The 19,632-nt window shown below is 35.4% G+C and overlaps 1 protein-coding gene across 1 annotated transcript in view; it reads left to right on the top strand.

Moving 5' to 3' along the window:
• The window catches only part of CFAP46 (cilia and flagella associated protein 46), a 91,463-nt gene extending 78,770 nt beyond the window's left edge, over nucleotides 1–12,693 (top strand). Inside the window, exons 52-60 of the mRNA XM_049811264.1 lie at nucleotides 1,295–1,371; nucleotides 1,961–2,021; nucleotides 2,114–2,149; nucleotides 4,120–4,222; nucleotides 5,398–5,510; nucleotides 7,742–7,823; nucleotides 10,541–10,677; nucleotides 11,162–11,248; nucleotides 12,049–12,693. Coding sequence (XP_049667221.1) covers nucleotides 1,295–1,371; nucleotides 1,961–2,021; nucleotides 2,114–2,149; nucleotides 4,120–4,222; nucleotides 5,398–5,510; nucleotides 7,742–7,823; nucleotides 10,541–10,677; nucleotides 11,162–11,248; nucleotides 12,049–12,185 — 833 coding nt within the window. The 3' untranslated portion in view covers nucleotides 12,186–12,693. The remainder of the gene's footprint in view (nucleotides 1–1,294; nucleotides 1,372–1,960; nucleotides 2,022–2,113; nucleotides 2,150–4,119; nucleotides 4,223–5,397; nucleotides 5,511–7,741; nucleotides 7,824–10,540; nucleotides 10,678–11,161; nucleotides 11,249–12,048) is intronic.
• Nucleotides 12,694–19,632: the final 6,939 nt, after the last annotated feature.

Raw genomic sequence — 19,632 nt, forward strand, 5'->3', positions numbered from 1 at the left:
CCAGCGATTCTTGTGCTGTGCATGAGCAAAATCAGATCCCACAGACTTTATGGACTTCTTTCATTACTGCAGACACTTGCACCACATATAAACTCTTCAGTGAAATGAGTTTAAGTGAGATATTGGACAGCTGGTAAACTTCTCCCTGTGGCATCTTAAAACTAATTTATTATTTATTCTAAAAGTAAGAAATAAATGCAGGCACTAAGCAGTTTTTTGCATGAATCTTCTATTACTGAAGTTAAAAATTTGAAGTCACATTTTGCTCATACATTAGATAAAAACACATTTTAACTCAAATTAAATTATTAAAACTAGTGGTCCTCAGCTAAAAAATAAGCTAAATTTAGAAAATCTCACTCTGTACCATGAAAGTATTCTGTTCCAAAGAAGTTATTTTATTGTGTTCATAACCATAATATTTAGCACCTTCAGTATAACCCCTTCTCTGTTTTTCCATTTCACCTCTCCTTTCTAAAGTGAAAGAATTGTGAACAATCTGAGATTAGAGTATTTTTAGTCTACATGTTCATGTACTGTTACAGGTCTGTTAGAAATAGGAGTTTCACAACATGTGGGGGTTTTTTTCCATTTCTGTTTTTCTCTTTTTTAAAGTGAAACTTCTTACGGTTGCATAATTTTAGAAGCAGATAAATGAGAGGAAGCATAGTTGAAAAGTCTCTGTTCATGCAATTATACAAGTAGCCCCTGAATGAGGAGGGAAACATTAGCCATATGAGTAATAATTAATATCTCAAACTTTTACCAGCTTGCAGTGCACTCCAGTGATAACTGGCTGAGACATGTACTTTGCGTGATAGTCATATATACAGTAAGAAATGTGTCAGTTTTCTGTGTTTTTTTAGAATCCCTTAAAGAAATAAAAAGTCAGATTCAAATATGAAACTTTCTTTTTCATTTTGATCTCTGTGTGTTTCATAGAAGCTTCATTTATTCCAGTAGCATCAACAATGAATAGATAGAGCAATAGGCTTAGAAAGTCCTTTGGGAATCACTGTTCAACTCTGTCCTAAATCTGCAACGTAATGAAGATTTTGCATGTGTAAGGGATCACATCTCTTACTTGTTTTCCACTTTCAAGCCATTATTTTTAGGCAAGAGGGTTTGGGGAATGTCCTTGCCTTGCTGTGATGTGAAGTTAGTTTTTATTGTTCTTGTTTAATCTGTTATTATTATTATTATATCATAACAAATACAAGTAGTCCTTCAAGAAAGTTGTATTTTCTAAAATGGCCTATATCTTAAAAAAAAAAAAATCTTTTCAATTCCACAGAGACTGAAGTTAAAACGGATGTTGAAATATCTAAAGAAACAAAACCAAAAGCTCGTCAGAAAAAGAATGTCAAAACGGTGAACTTTCCACATTTTTAAAATAAACTCAATAGGAGTAGCTCTTCTTTTTGTGTAAAAAATGTTAAAGAACTACAAGTGGCTTGCATAGAAGCTCATTATATATGCTAGAATTCTGAAGTGGAATAAATATCATATTAGTCCATAAAAATTTTGCTTCTTATTGATTTTGCAGTAATGACAGAGTTGTTGTTTCTTTGAAAAATCATATTCTCTGTGTAAATGTGACATATTTAACAACCCATCAAGGGAGATGCTTAAAGTTACTAAAATACTTTCCCCAACAATATAATATATTTCATATCATGTATGCACATCTTTTTATAAATATATATGTATGTATGCATATATATCTATATATGTGCACACACATATAATACTCATGTAATGTAAGTATATGCATTGTAGATAATGCAGAATAGCTTATGCTTTTAATTTCCATTGACAATTGAGTGTCATACTGCTTTTATCCTACCTTCAAAACTTTAGAACATCTCTTTGTTAGTTGTTTGACACAAAGAATGCAATACTATTAATATTTGATTGAGACTTCTGCATGTAATAGCACATGTATTCTTTTTAATTGTAGGCACCAATTAATAGTGATTTACCCTGTAATTGCTTACCTGTTGATACTCATAATTTTAAATGTATCCTTTCACAAACTATTAGCTAAGTATATCAGTTAAACTTTCTTTTTTTGTTGTTTACATTGCATTGTTTACACTTAACTGTTTATCAGATATTGTGGACCCCTATAATGAAGGAAGACAGGCAGGTAATATATATTAAATATTTTCTCCACAAACTACCCATGGAATTTGGAAAATTTTGTAACAGAAAATGAAGTCATGACATCAAGACGTTGACAAGAACGCTTAGCTTTTAATTAGAAGAGTAGTGCTTATCACCTGTCAAATGGTGCATCAGTGAAACAGTATAACCCGTTTCAGGTTGAGGAAAGAAACTAGATTGTCTTATTATTTCTTTCATATCACCAAATATTGACCTAATATTGCCAAGAAAATAATTACTTGAGTAATCTTTCTTACTATGTAATTCAATTAAAAACACATGCTTAATTTCAAGAACTTGTTACAGAATTTTTAATTTTTCAAATACATGCCATAAAGATGCAATATCAGTACTGTAGGGAAGGATATAGGTAAACTAAAAGGATATGATGCTTTGTGTGATCTTTGTTATACAAGAAATTTGCTTGAAAGCCATGGATGGGCTTGGAACAAACAGCACTGAGTGAGAATGGACTGGGACAGGAACTGTTGGACTCACCACACCTATACAGCAATTCTCAAGCTAAAGACTACAAATAAAGCATATGTAACATGTAGTTTTTGCAGTCCGTTGAAAGGTGAAGGGTACTATGATAGACACAAACAGTCCTGTGAGGATATTTGAGAGGGTTGTTATTTCCTTTTGGAATGTATTTATTAAGGCAGTAGGCATTTGCTATATTGGAATGGAATGAAATGGAATACAATACAATATTTTCAGTTGGAAGGGCCCTACAGCGATCATCTAGTCCAGCTGCCTGACCACTTCAGCGCTGACCAAAAGTTAAAGCATGTTATTAAGGGCATTGTCCAAATGCCTCTTAAGCCCTGACAGGCATGGGGCATCGACCACCTCTCGAGGAAGCCTGTTGCCGTGTTTGAACACCCTCTTGGTAAAGAAATGCTTCCTGATGTCCAGTCTGAACCTCCCCTGATGCAGCTTTGAACCAGTCCCGTGTGTCCTGTCCCTGGACGCCAGGGTGGAGAGATCAGCACCTCCCTCTCCACGTCCCCTCCTCAGGAAGCTGTGCCCCTCAGCCTCCTTCTCTCCGAACGAGACAAACCCAGCGTCCTCAGCTGCTCCTCGGAGGACGTGCCTTCCAGCCCCTTCACCAGCTTGGTTGCCCTCCTCTGGACATATTAATTCAGTCTGACACAAACACTTTAAGAATACAATATAATCTCCTTTTTTCTCCCAGTGTGTGCAATAGTTTAACTGATTCACATTCATTAAGCAACTCACATGTATATTAAATGCCAAAAATTGATTTAATGGTGGTTTTTAATTGAGATAGTTATTAAACCTCAACTCAACACAAAAGAAGCTACTGAACAATCAGTAGTATAACAAAATATGTCTCCATATGTTTGCAGTTTCTCCTTCAGAGCAGATCAAAATAAAACACTGTTTACCATGTGCTCAATATCTGGCTCTAGAGTATATCTTTAATTTGCAGTAGTATGAAAATGTAGTAAAAAAAAGAAAATTAATTATTAAATATGCAATGTTCTTGGAGAGCAGAGGTGGGTTTGGAGTCTTGCTTTTTGAAATCAGGGCTCCAGAACTCAGTTATTTTCTGCAACTGCTTAAGTCCTCTCTGAGCCTCTGGAATAGAACTGTATGAGCGGTGCTGGTGTTTTCAACTCTTTACACTTTTTTCATGGTACCTAGACTTTTTCCTTTGTGCTTTTAAAGTCTTTAACCTGTCTACCAAATAGTCCTTGTCAGTTATAAAATATACCTTTCAAATGGAAATTACAAACAATTTTACTCAGAAAATGTCACAACTGCTACAGTTTCAAAGCTGGACTTAGGTTTCAAAAAACTTGAGATGTAATGATGGCCTAAAACCCCCTATATATTATATTGTCATTTTAAAATGATTGAAATTGAGATTGCCTAACGTCCTTTGTAGCATGTTAAGCTCATAATGATGAAAGTCTGTTGTTACAGGAACTTTAAGTCCTTCTCAAAAAATAAAGGAAATCCTAGAAAAATACCATTACCTATTTACACTACAGTGGGAAGGAATTATTGGCAACATACATGTTCCAAGGTTTGTAATATTCTGCCTGCTTTCATGTTTTATCCATGTCTATTTTTTAAAATTGTGCCTATTCCCAGAGGCTTCAGTCATAAAATAGGGTCATGTTGTCTTTCTTTCAAATGCGTATTTAGATTTGTAGACAGAATATTTTAGATATTTGAAATACAGTGCCACGAAGTGAGTTAGCCAGATTGGTTGCATCAGAGTTGCTGTATATCTAGATAATCCAATTTTGAAAAAAGCTCTGCTGGTGCAGTCTTCGATGAATATTATAAGTATATGTGAACATAAATGTAATTTCTGTTTTCACTCATAACTTTTTAAATCTAAGTATTAAAAATTATAGCACCTCCATGCACATTGAATCAGCTGTAAGATTGGAGCACAGATTTCAGAAGAAAAGTAATGAAGGTACATCTTACAGTTTACAATTTCAAACATCTGATTGTGAAACTAATACCATTTTATGGAGTTCATTTATAAACACACTTGATTCTTTATAGAAGTACTTTACTTTTAAGATCATAGCAGTAGAGGGATAAGAGGGATCTTGAGAGGTCAAGCAGTGACAGGTCCTGTAAGTGAGTCAACACAGTCATCACTGGACCTTCCTTTATAACTGCTAATCGGTCCTTTGAAATCTTCTCTACTTAGGTAAAATCACTGTGTAGGTACTCTAGTGTTTCTTCAGAACATTTACGAAGATTGTTACCTGTTACCAAATTGCATAGTTTTTGCTGCCAGCTAAGCCGATTATTCACATCTCTTTTCAAAACCTAATTTCTTCATATACTGATGGGTGCATATATGAATACTCCCATTGAATATTAGACTAAATACTGTTATTTCAAAGCTGTACAATGCATACATGGATGATTTTTTTTTTTAGGAGAGTCTGGTATTTATCAAAAAATACACTGTGCCTCTTGTTTACTATGAGATGTTACTAAACCAAGTATACCTCTGTATTAAAATAATTATTACTAATAGTCCATATGAGTTATTACACTTTCCATAGAATTCTGCAGGCTTGCTGGTCTCCTTGCTTTCCATGCTGACTTTTCTTATAAATATTTCTGAAGTAAATAACACTGAAGTGTTTGCTATGGATAATTTCTGAACAATATTCTTGTAAAATAGTAACACAAAAGTAACTTCTTTCCTTTCTTCTTCCTTCCTTTCAGCCAAGCTGAATGGGAGCAGCTGCTGACAAACTGCAGTGCATTTCTCTTCTATGGGATGGAGAGATTCATGTCTCATATTTTACTCAACAGACTGGTTGCTATGAACATCCCAAGTGAGATAAGCAAACTGAAAAATATTTTTTTAATTACACCACCTTTTGTTCCCTGTTGTGTTTATTTCATACTGTATCACTATCACAGTATTGATGTTAGCAATTAAGGGCTGTTTTCAAGATCCAGGGTTTTAACTGGAAAAACTTTGCACTATGTAGATTTTATTCTGTTGCACAGCTTTCTTGTTATTCCTTACAAATAAGTTTAGTCCTTCTCCACTTCCAAATGTTGGAATTTCTTAAGTTCCAAAAATTGAGTCATCATCTGATAGTTTTCCCAGTAACTCCTCTCCTTTTCTATGGAATTTAGTATTTGGTAACATAGTATTTTTTATTGTTAAGAACAACCTCTACAGTACGACTTCTCCAAAATTCCTCAGTCTTCACTCAGGCAAAGCAGAATTGTCTGTCAAGACTGGATTAATGCTGAGTGATTACTCTGGTATTATGGAGCATTTGTAGACTCTGAGAAGGTTTTTTTTTCTCTGCTTCTTCACAGCCAATTAGTCTTTCTAGATTCAGAACTGGTGTTTCAGATTCACAATCTTCCTTTCTCCTTCTATTCCCCTCGCACATCCGGAAGAAGCTCAACTTTGGAGTTGTGCTGAATTTGTCAGGGTAGCTGAACTGTTATATCGCTATATTGTGTTGAGATGTAAAATAGAGAAGGACAGTACACATCAGATTGTGAAGCCCTGCGAAGCAACAGGAAGCTTTTTCAGGAAGTGTTGATTTTCAAAGTGATTTAAATATGTATATACTGGAAATCAAGAAAATATGTCTTCCTATATACAGTGGTCACTCTTGAAAATGAGGTTTCAGATGTCTGTAGGCCAGAAATTTACAGGTCTGGCAACTTTTGGAAAGTTCCTGAGTACCTTGTTAACCCTCACCCTGTGCCCTGCCCTGCCAGGATTCATTCTCCAGTGCATCTTATTTCTTTTAATGGAGAATAAACTAATTTCAAATGTATTAATTTTAGTCCTCAAATGATTGTTCTATTTTTCTGACCACCTACACAACTTTTACTTGTTAGCTGGTAAAATTACTGTTGTCTTGCAGACTGAGTTTGAATCTACTGTAGAGCCAATCTTCATGTTAAGAGTACTTTTATTAATAACTATGAACTGTGTCTGAGTTTTCTGAGCACTCTAACCTGGACCCAACATTATTAAATATTATTGTTGGTCATTTACATGATGAAATAGAATATATCATTGCTGAATCTGGGTATGAGACCAGGCTGAGAAAGAGAATGAGGTGGTTCAGCAACTCCTGAAAGGCAGGGTTACAATGCAAATTAACCTTGCTTTATGGCAATAATTAGTAGGGGGTAATTTAGGAAAGGCTAGAGGGAGGTGTTATACTTAAGCACAAATAATCAGTTAAACATTAATAAGTTAGGGAATGACTGCTTAAGGGGCAGAATTACAGAATAGAGTCAAGAGGTGGATCACAAATTAAACAACATCATCTTGCTAGGGGAAAAAAGCCTAAGCTCTGTATGCATCAAGAGTGGTCAGAAGGCTATACCACACCATAGTTTTATTAATAAATATGTATGTACATTCATACGTATATATGCATATAAACCATACTTCAGGAGGAAAGATTGACATATTGAAGGGAGACATAATAATAGTTCTCACGTATGTCAAAGGCTTTCCAAGCAGAAAGGTAATTTAATTCTCATCTGCTTGGGTTAGGAGAATAAGCAACAGGTTTAAACTACAGCAAACCAAACGGTGGGAAAAGCTTTTTAATTCTAAGAGTATTCTAAGTTATTTCACTGGAGGCCTTTAAGGAAAGTAAGGAATGTTTGAGATGTAACTTGGTCCTAACTTGTGGAAAGGAGCTGCAGTAGTTAATATTTCCATACCTCCATGTTACAAGAGTTTATAACTACAGAATTGAGTCATGTAGGTCATTAGTCTGTAATAAGATGGTATATGGACTTCATTATTAGTTATACTAAAGTGGCACAGGAAAAAAACCTGCAAAACACTGTGGAAAGGTGTAGCAAAGTTACATCAGATAATGTTAGGATGACTTTATTAGTGTTCTTTTACTTAATGCTTGACAATTTTGGCTGAAATATATAAATTTTATATTGGTGGTTTAGACTGTTCAAGAAATTCATTAACTTAAGAAAGTCCTGATTTACTTATATTTATTATGTTGGGCATTATTATTAGTGCAAATACCATTGCTATAATATCTTTTTTTTCCAGAATGCCATTTGATGATACTTCTAGATCTGGTACGATCAAAGCAAAGTTACCAAAGAATTACAAACTCTGGTATCCACAAAAGGTAGGATAAAGTTCATTTCTGTAAAGTCCGCAGTAAGGCAGATTATTTTTATTTCAAAGCAAAGTTAAAATTTTGAGTTATAAATATTCTCATTTACTTCTGCAAGTAGAAAGGGTCATACCTACACCTAAGGGAGAAGTTAGCCTCTTTATCTTGTAGCTTCATTCTTTACATAGGGCTAAATAGGATGAAAGCTCTGTTACAAGGCAATGATCAAGAAAGTACAACACAGAAACATTGCTACATTAACACATTCCCAGTTCTGAGTTCAAGATCCTCAAAATATTCTAATTAAATATATAAAACTTCCCTTTAACAGGTAAACTGTTAGGAGTCCATTTAAGGTTTCATACACTGAACTGTTTAACAATCAGCCAGTTTTTTATTTAAACAAATTATTATGGCATGTTAAATAACCTGTTCAGAATCTTTAATGTTATTATCAGAGCTTTTTTAGCCTTAAAAGCATCTCAGTATTTTCCTTGCTTTTATGTTGACAGGTGGCAGGGTTTATATACTTTTATTATATGTCCATTATGAATTCTTGACAGATGGCACACAACAAATAACTTCTAAGGTATTAAAAGCAAGGAGAATAGTTTTAGTGTCCTAATTTTATTCATGAGTTATTTAGTCCATGCTGAATTTTCAGATAACCCAAATATACTCTCGAGGCACAAGAGGCTTTGTGGAGGGATGTATAGATTGGAGCATTGGGCAGTCATCAATGGCATGAAATTTAACAAGTCCAAATGCCGGGTTCTGCACCAAGGACAGAGTAACGCTGGACACAAGTATAAATTGGGAGAGGAGTGGCTGGCGAGCAGCCCTGCAGAAAGGGATCTGGGGGTGCTGATCAACAGCAGGCTCAATGTCAGTCAGCAGTGTACCCTGGCAGACAAGAGGGCAAACTGCATTCTGGGGGGCACCGAACACAGCATGAGCAGCCGGTCGAAAGAGGTGATTAACCCAATGTGTTTATTGTTGGTGCGGCCTCACCTGCAATACTGTGTGCAGTGCTGGGCCCCTCAATTTAAGAAGGACGTTTTGGTCCTTGAATGCGCCCAGAGGAGGGCAACCAAGCTGGTGAAGGGGCTGGAAGGCACGTCCTCCGAGGAGCAGCTGAGGACGCTGGGTTTGTCTCGTTCGGAGAGAAGGAGGCTGAGGGGCACAGCTTCCTGAGGAGGGGACGTGGAGAGGGAGGTGCTGATCTCTCCACCCTGGCGTCCAGGGACAGGACACACGGGACTGGTTCAAAGCTGCATCAGGGGAGGTTCAGACTGGACATCAGGAAGCATTTCTTTACCAAGAGGGTGTTCAAACACGGCAACAGGCTTCCTCGAGAGGTGGTCGATGCCCCATGCCTGTCAGGGCTTAAGAGGCATTTGGACAATGCCCTTAATAACATGCTTTAACTTTTGGTCAGCGCTGAAGTGGTCAGGCAGCTGGACTAGATGATCGCTGTAGGGCCCTTCCAACTGAAAATATTGTATTGTATTGTATTGTATTCTATTCTATTAACACAGACCATATCAAAACCTATGTACTTTTATTCATGTAATTTTTGGGACTGCCATAGTTCTACAGCCAATTAAATATTATATCCAGTCCTGTTAGGGCTGCATAAATACCTCTTGAGTTTTCTGATTATTCATTCCATGAAAAAGAAATAGAAAAATTCTTCTCTAAAAATACTGTTTAATCAATGCAACATGTAAGTTAAAATGAATTGTGTGTAAGATAGGTTATACACACATGTACATATATAAATATGCAGATCTCTGAGTGTTTAAACAATCTCCTGGTGTTCTTATTTTTAATATCCTTTTTCACCTCCCCCAAACAGCCACCTCCTAAACCAAAACAAAACACAATTCCTTAAAGTAGTTTCTCCAACTCTGAACTTTTGAAGTCTCACTTTAATAGATTAGTGAATTTTTCAACAGGATTTACATGCTTAAGCCTAAAAGCTTCCAGAAAGTTTAGAATAGCATTCAGTTAAAACTAAGTCACATAACTCTGTAGAAAGACAGTATCTCCCCAAAAGATTACAGAAAACTTTAATTATCATCTTCTGATAAAGTTACCAGAGCAGAGGCTAATAAAAACAAAATTCAGCCTTCAATTTACTGCAGTTCCAACCCTACAGAGTATCACTCCCCTTCCATCACTAAAACAATAATACCAAAGATACTTATTTAAATATTCAGCACTAAAAAAATCTAATCCCACTTTACAAGTGATTTGCTTTTAAGCCTCCAAATTAATGCCAAGCTTATGACAAAGAGCAAGTTTTCAGTTCCTGCAATATTTTATGTTTCCCTTTGGCAACCTAAGCAGAACTAAACAAGTCTTTTCACCTGATTCCCAACATTTTTACTATCTTATAAAGGATATTATGCAGTATTTTGTAAAAGTTAGTGTGTTACTCCTCCTTTCACATTTCCTGAGATGCCCAGAACAGTAATATGACAAGGACCAATCCACATGGTAAAATTGCATCATGAAAAGATGTAGAGAGAAAGTTACCTAAATTCTTTGTATTAAATTTAAGGTGCTGTATGAATATTAGAAAACATGTTATGCTCAGCATACAAGAAAATGAGTCTGGCATTCCCTTTCCCCTTCTATTAAAAACCATTGTATATTTAGTTACTTTTTTTTATATATTATGTACATTTTTAGTTTATTGATCTCATGCTTTGGATTTTCTTTAGTTATCTACAGCTTGGTATAGAGAGACCAACAGAAACAGCAATGCTTCTAAGCCTTACTGGTGTTCGTTCTATAATAGCCAACCAGTGGTACACTACCTTGCAAGAGAATGCAGAAAGGCTAGAAATTTTGTCTGAGAGTAAGTATTTGTCTTTGTTTGCATGTATATTATTTCAGACATTTGTATGTATGCACTCATGGAGTGTGTATATCTACTTGTCTCCCATCTCTCTTTCTTTGCTCCTCACCAAATTTTGCCTGGAGTTTCCATAGGAGGTAAACTGCATGCAAGAACCACCGTGTTGTTGACAGGTGGTTCTTTCAAACAGAACAGTAACCTACTTAAATCAGTTTTAGTGGGGGATCTGTTTATGGTCATATGGTAAGAAGAGGATTTCTATGGTGAGGAGCAGTGCCCTAGGACTTGGCAATCTGTAGTTACATAAACTATGGGGAAAGCAAAAGCTGGAGATAACTCACATCTTCAGAGATACAAAACTAAACCTGTAAAGGTGTCCTTTTTCATTAAGTTTTAAATGTGAAGACACCAGGCTGTATGGTTAACATTTCTTGTTTTTCAAAATTTTCATTAAAAACTCACAGAAAGTAACATTTCTTTCCAGATTTGTTGAGCATTGGAAGAACAACTGGGCAGACAGTCCATATTCTTCAAAAGAATAAGATTCACAGGGAAAGGGATTCTATTAAAAGTAAGAATTAAAAAGCTTAGTATGAAAGACTGGTAGTGCATGTCAACTAGAACCTGGTAGACCTATGGGAGGTCACAGGTATAAGTGAAATCTTTTGGATGAGCTACGACATATTTTTGTGACACTTCTTAAAAGAATTGAGAGTGGGAAGACCACTGATCCAATATTATAATTGGAGTACCTGTATTTTAAATATATAAAATTTTGGGGAGTCTTCGTCATAGCTGACCAAAAGTTAAAAGTTACGCTCCACTGAACTGTTATAAAATGAAGTAGTGTGACTGAAAAGTTACATCAGGAACGTGACATGAACAATAGAAATGGTATGTATTATAGACTGCAAAAACATAAATTGAACATGCAGTGATTAGACAGTCTGTATTGTAAAGGGCACACTATATATATGAAATTCAACCTAGCATCTTGTTGGAGAGGGGAGAAGGATTTTTGAGTAAAACAACTTTTAAAATACTGTTTATAAAATTGCATAGATATTTTTCATTGTATGGGAATTACCTCTTAAAACAATGGTAAATAAAATAAAATTTAATTATAACTTACACTGTCATAGAACTGAAGAGTGAGAGAGAGTTCAGATCAGAAATGTTGCCTAGATTTCTGTTTTTTTTCAGAAAATGCTTCTTGGATATAGTGGCAGTTATTATAAAAAGAATGTAAAGGAACCACAAATATTAATCAAAGAGAAGATGTGATAAATTACTGCACTTAAAGCATTTTTATATTAACAATATGCAATTACATTAACATGATGTAATAATGTTTTAAAAATATTTTTGTAGTGGAAGCGGATGCTCACAGCTCTCCTAGAGACAAAGCAGAAGAACAGACCATTCACACTTTCTCAAATCTTCCTGCAACTCATCCATCATTTTTTAATTGTGTGCTATATGGTTTACCCAACATAATTATTCTGTAATTTGTGTCAGACTTTTTGTACTAAGAATACCACTACACTGTGCATAGGGCACACTTTGCATTTAAAGGTGTGGCAGATACTTATTTCTATATGGCCTAAGGAGAGATGAGTTTAAGAAAATTTATGTTTTGCTGATAGACTGATTTCTGTTTCAGATGTAAACAGTTTGATTTAGAATAAGTGTCAGGAAAATATCAAAGAACATTTATTTCAGAGGTTTCAGTTAGTACTCTAAGGTTTTCTGAACTTGGTGAATCCCATAAAATAATTTGGTGAGTACCAACACATCTTAAAGGAAATTAGGCTAGTATTTTTGGGCATTGATGCATGAGCGGAATTGGAATGTATCATTGTCAGTACTTCCATTTGGAAAAACTTTTCCTTGATGTATTTTATTTTTACATGGAAGGAAGATTTATCAGAACAACTGAAAAATTTACCAAGTCACCTTATTCTGAGTGAAATTATTTTAATTTTTTATATAGCGGTAGTTGTTGTTTAATTTGGAAAAAAGGTAGTATTACATAAAATGTTTAATAAGTTTTGCTTTCTTTATTTTCCTATAGTTTTTCTGAATAACATGTGAAGATATATTAAATTATTCCAAAATCCCAAATAAGATTATTACCTATATAGATTTTGTCACATGCTGTTAATCAGCAATGCATTTTTAAAATACATACTTTAAAACTTTATTTGTAGTGATAACAGTAGAAATAAATGTAAAATAATTTAGCACTTATGGAAAATACAAACCTTTGATCATTATTGCAACTAAAACCATTTTAAGACTCTCTTTTTTTTTTCCAGTAAAATGGTGATGTCTGTTTCCTGTGATACATTTTTTGTGTTCCTGATAGAGCATTAAAATGGCACTGAAAAGATACTGTTCTTGGCTACCTACTGTGCTATAGTTAATTAGAACCTGGTAAGAGTTATAGGGCTATATAGACCATAATTACAAAATCATGACATGTAAAATACTTTTTTTATGCACACAATAGAATATAAATTTGTCCTTCCTTCCCCCTTGCTCTCACAATTTAATTAGATGACCTTATATGAACTGCAGCTGCTCTGCCAAACTGCATTCCATAACATGCATGATTTTTATTACCTTTATACAGAATTTTCTTCTTCATTTAGACACCGGACATATATTTTTTATGGCATGTATCTGGGCTTTTGGTAACAATACAAATTAAGTAACGAAGAGATCATAGACTGTACTTAAGTTATCCAGCCTGAAATTTTCAAGTCTCTGAACTTGCCATGTTTCACCAGATACTGGCATGAGTCCCTTTCCCCAAGTTCTTGCATTTATTTGTTTGTTTATTTTTAGGTCTTACCACGTACCTTTTCATTGCATCATTATTACACAGCTGCTTTTTTAAAATCCCATGCATGGTATTTGGGAAGCTCAAGTATTTCTCAGTTTGAAGAAGCAATTTCCCTTGAATGAAGCAAATGTCCACACTTGTTGTTCAGTATAGCAAATGTCCAGTATATTGTAACTTTAATTATTTCCTAGATTAATTTCCACATCGTTCTCCCACACATCCATTGTTATGAAATTGTATTTCCCTGCTGTTAATGGCTTTTTTCCACCTGGAATGCCATCTTTCTAGTGCTGTCTCTTTTTCTGTAACATAAAAGGCTTTGAAAAATAGTGTATTCAATGGGAGTCATGAAGCCTTCTCTGCCCTGCTACATGACAGTGTTCATGAGTTTGTATTAACTTCCACTTTCTTGAGATAAGAAATTTCATAAATAGTAAAGTCCAGAAAAGTTTTGATGCTTCAGAAATGACAGTGTTGTCCTGTGAGAATAATCCAGGGTAAAAACTGCAAGATTGCAAAGGTTAGAAAAACCACTGATGTCCAGGTACAATGGGCTTATTCAATAATTTACTACTATGGTTTTATTTATGAAACTGATGGAAATAACTTAATCTACCAAAGTGGTTTTTCTCCCAAAATATTCCCATTTGTATTTGATACTTTAGCTCTAACTACATTGCAACAACCTCTGTCAGAAAGATGAATGAGTATGACCAAAAATTTCTTTACAGTCTGACAGCACTACTTTATCAGAAAGCATTGATAAAGACTAATGGCCTTATCCAGGAAACTTCAGACATGTAAGCTTTACTTGTTGAGAGTAAGCTATTTGAAATACTAATCAGAGAAGCTGTGGCAGAATACCTACAAGTGGGCAATGTATGCTGGGTAAGTATAGTAAAAGTGGATGGCATGCATAATTACATAATATGTCTGATTGGCATTTCTGAGGCATTAAAAAATAATTGAGTTACGGCCATGAAGTGTAGTCGTAACCAAATTGCCTGGGGTATTAGGAGAGTATTCTCTGTATTACAGTGCTAAATACCAGTCAGTAAAATCATTAATAGTAGTAGGACTACATGAGTAGATGATAAACTGGACTTCAGGTGACAGTGGATATGCATTCATCGACATATGAAGACATCTAGTTCATTCCTTCAGGAATTAATACTGGAAATAATATCTTCTTTTCCATTATATGTTTGTAGCAATATGCAGTGACATGATTGTACAAAAGTAAAGAGTCACTTCAGGAAAAGATATATAGTAGAATTTGGAATGATTTCAAAAGAAAAAGAGCATAGACAAATTAACATATTTTATATTTCTTTTAAATTTACAATGACAATTTAACAAAGAAGAACCTGCTTCGTATGCAGAGGAAGGATTCAGCAGCTCAGCTGATACAGTTTTAGAGTTCAGAATGCTTATCTTTTAAAGACAGTAAATATGAAGGGAACTCAGCAAAGAAAGGTTGAGAAGGAATGCTGTATAAAATTTCTGTTTCAGAACCCAATTTGAATAAGCAACTAAAAGCTTAAAGTTTAGGCAGAAGGACTCCTCTGTGAGGACAACGTGAGTTTTAATTAGGAAACATAAAAAGACCCCACTTAAATGCACTGTAATATGCCTAACAAGTCTTGGCATTTAAGAAGCTGAATAAGTCCTAAATTTACATCTTTGTCACACACACAAACATTTCCTGCAATTTAGAAGCTTTTGCAGAAATGTAATAGTTCTCACTTAAAAATTTTAGAGTCAGCCAACTCTGTACCAAGAAATGGGACATGACAGATAGTTTAGGGCATATTCACCAGACCAAATTGAAACGTTTCATTTATTGTTGAATCATTTGACCATCAACTGAGAATTATAAGGTAGCGCCTACTCAGGTGGAGTCTAGAATTAGGGGACAGAGTGGGAGTGAAAAAAAACAAAAGAGAAAAAATAGAGAGGTTCTTAGATATCTTCTCTGATGATGGAATGAAAACCAAGTCAGGTTTGAAACAGACTGTGCAAAGGTCTGGGTAAACATCATCTCTGTTCAAGTTAAGGTGCAAAATATGCTCCCCCCCCCAACAAAACAACAGTGAGGTGCTTTCAAAGCAAATTATCTGGACTAACAATAGCAAGATATCTCCCCTCAGAGTGAGCCAACAGATGGTGGCAATGAAAACAAAAGAAATCTGTGTGCAGCAAAGAAGTGTATGTTTATCTTGTAGCAGCCTAATATATGAGATCCCCAAGAGAATCCTTGGCTTCAAGGAGATCTAAATAGTAGCATAGTCATACAAGGTGCCATACTGAAGGTCTTCATTCTTTAACGTTGAATATGAAATGACTGGACCAAAATTTCCAGCTGCAGGTACAAAAATGGAATTAAGACTGTTGATTTCATACAAGATTTTGTACAGAAAGAGTACTCCCTAAGAACTGCAATGGAAATAGTAATGATGAAATGCTGATGTGATTATTTTAAACTATTCATTAAGTACATACAAATAGCAAATTCAGAATGGCAAGTCCTAGTATTAAAACTGTATGAATAGAATCATAGAATCACAGAATTGTTTGGGTTGAAAGAGACCTTAGAGATCATCTCATTCCAATCCCCCTGCCATGGGCAGGGACACCTTCCACTAGACCAGGTTGCTCCAAGCCCCATCCAACCTGGCCTTGAACACTTCCAACAATGGGGCATCCACAGCCTCTGGGCAACCTGCTCCAGTGCCTCACCACCCTCACAGTGAAGAACTTCTTCCTTATAATCTATTCTAAATCTACCCTCTTCCAGTTCAAAGCCATTAACCCTTGTCCTGTCACTACAGGCCTTTGTAAAAGTCTCTTTGTCTTTCTTGTAAGACCCCCTTCTATGTCGAAAGGCCACCATAAGGTCTCCCCAGAGTCTTCTCTTCTCCAGGCTGAACAACCCCAACTCTCTCAGCCTTTCTTCACAGGAGAGGTGCTCCATCCCTCGGACAATTTTTGTGGCCCTCCCCTGGACCTGCTCTAGCAGCTCTGTGTCTTTCTTGTACTGGGGTTCCCAGAGCTGGATGCAGTACTCCAGCTGGGGTCTCACCAGAACAAGAAATTCTTTTTATTATATTAAGAGAGAAATTATTGTTATTAAATTAAAAAGAAAAATTATTTGAAAATATTTTTATTAAATAAAAAATACTTTTCTGCTTTTTGGAGGTGTACGCTAGAGAATGCTCTCCATTTATTTGACTGTGAGCTATTACTTTTTAAAATATTATATATTGTTCAGCAACTTGGAGGAAAAAAAATCCTACTAATGACTGAGGAATAAATTACAGTAGATACAGCTTAGGACGTATGAGCTCTCTACTAGAAAGACATTGGCACAAGCCCAAACAACAAGAATAAAAGCTTCTGAAAATATTTCATCTACATGCCATCACATCGTTCCTTTGCGCTGTATCCATTCATAAAAGAAATATTAAACAGTTAGTGCTATTCCATGTATCAGCGGCTTTAAAATAACTATCTGAATTATGTCTTGGCAACATAACAAATCACATTATCAATTAGCTTTTATAACAGAAATGACATTTCATAATATATCTGAGCATGAAAAGAATTGGTCAGCTAAAATTTATGTAATCTGAAAAATGTGAGGAGAAAAAAAACCATGGTGAATTTATTGATAATATTCTAGGACAAGAACATAATTTGAGTAGTAGGTAGCTGTCCAAGAAAAGTGTGTAGTTCTAAATGGTCTGCAGGGAAGAACTGCAGCAAGTTTGCTACAAAATGATAAAACAACAACAAACGAAGAGCAGCTCTGTCATTAGTCCCTGTTGTAACTACTCTAAAATTAAACTGCCATAAGCAATCATTCAAGGATTTCTCATCACATGTGCTACTCTCTCCAAAGCTAGGAGAGCTGGTCCTCTCAGTAAGTCTGTCTCCCCACTCTGCAAAGGGATGCGGTAGAGCAGATGCCAAAACTTAGCACCTGATGGCTATGGCTATTTGTAGGCAGGGAAAAGAGAGCAGATTTGAGATTGTTGCAAAGATACATTCCCATGACTATTTAAGCCCATTTGTCTGAATTTGAACACTAATTTAATGACTTTACAACCCGCTAAGCCTTCTGACCCCTGCTTTGGCAACCTGTCTGAACTGAAAGGTATCCAGGAATGGGATGTCAGAGGGGAGCCAACCATCCTATGTGAATAAAAATCTCTTCCTCTATATATCGTGGATGAAAGACCAGCTCAATGGCTGTAAAGCCACGAGGAAGAGCTTTTTAAAATACCTCTTGGGTATTAATTCATGCCTCTAATTGAAGTGTCTTTATGTGGATACAATGACAGTTACTAGCATGGATTTTAAGAATGTGGTCACATTAAAACTGAAGGCATGCTTATGTGCCCTGAAATATTTACCAGTCTGTGGAAGACCCGAGTCATTACTCAGGTAATGAGTGGATAGAGTATTTCTCTGTCAGTGAGAGCAGAACACGGGTGGTCTTTCATGAACCTAGTAGGTACCATTTTCAAAAGCAGTAGTCACAAAAGTCTTCATTTAAGTATAAGAAGAGAGGAAACAGTTTTAATAAATTGCAGCTTTCCAGAGGGTTGCCTAAGACTTACAGCGTGAGGAATAATTTTAGATCACTTAATCCCATTTTTACAAAAAAGTAGTATGATATGTTAGCAATGTTGCTGTTATGTAAAACATCAATTATAATATTCTCTGAAATATGAATCTTGCTATCTATTATTATATATATGTATATTTTTAAAGATATTAAAATAAACTTTGTAATCACAGTAGTACATCTACCATGGAATGTATTCTTCCACTGTCAAGAGAGTATACATATACTAAGTCAATGTTAAGTTCAATACAGTTAAAGCCAACAAAACAAAGGCCCCTTTCAGAAGTAAAGGCCTATATCTTAGGCTAAGAAGATACAAGAAATTAAAATGGAAATAATCCTCAATAATCATAAGCTTAAGCCTTAGTGTTTTGTGTCACCATCAGCAACTAAAGATGTTATTAATAGAAATGATATACATTTGACTAGCTTTCTGAAAATTTTCAAATATAACATCCCTCTCTTTTCACTTAGCTTTTCAGTTTGGTATAACATCCCTCTCTTTTCACTTAGCTTTTCAGTTTGGTGGCGGTGTCCATTACTACAGGAAATATTTAGGGACATATTTTTTTATCACTGAATTACTACTGCGATTTAGTTTTCCTTTACTTCATATAATGCTTCAGCCTGACACATGATGGCAGAAGAGGGTGAAAACTGGCAAGGTGAAACTGAAAGCAAGATCAGTACTGAGCTCTGGTACTACATTCTTTCCTACAACTGAATGTTCAAGACCCATCACTTTTCTTGATGGTCTCATACTTGACATTTACCATTTGAAATTATCAGGAGAAACTAGATGGCCACAAAGATGAACAGCTTTTCCAGAAACCTCCAACAGGGGCTGCACTAATTGGGAGTTTGTGTTTATTTTCTGAACATACATCTCAAAATGTATTTTATAATGTTCTGTATTTCCCTCTAGCCTTTTCGATTTTTTAAAGGAAGTAAAGTTACTATCACAAGTTTCTTACCAGAATGGATGGTTTAGACTTCTGTTTTTATGGGCCTACTGTACCCATATTCAACAATTCGATAATTCAAGAGTGACATAACAACCTTTCCATGCTACAGGTGCACTGAGATAAGCTACAGATAAGAGCACTGAAGTAAACTGAATCAGGTCCATTATTGTCTCAAATTCTTTTTAAATTTTTTTTTTCCTTCATTTTGCACAAGTATGTCAATTGTGAAAGAAGTCAATAGTAGCTACACTGCAGGGAGAGTTGCAGCAAAAAAAATGTCCAAAACTTGGTTTTGCAAAAGTGCAGCTAGTAATTTTCCTGGACAATCATAAGCTGTACTGACTCCCTTATGAAAATATTATATATTATGGGTGTTTTATTATCTGATGGGGTACGAGATGGTACTTACTAATCACATCACAGTGACAGTGCCCACACTGCTGTTCCCTGTCTTCTCTTTAATGCCAAGAATGTAAGAGACAGATCACTGCTCACAATTTGTTTTGATTAGC

Source organism: Accipiter gentilis, chromosome 9 (assembly GCF_929443795.1).
Source record: "Accipiter gentilis chromosome 9, bAccGen1.1, whole genome shotgun sequence".
Lineage (NCBI taxonomy): Eukaryota > Metazoa > Chordata > Aves > Accipitriformes > Accipitridae > Astur > Astur gentilis.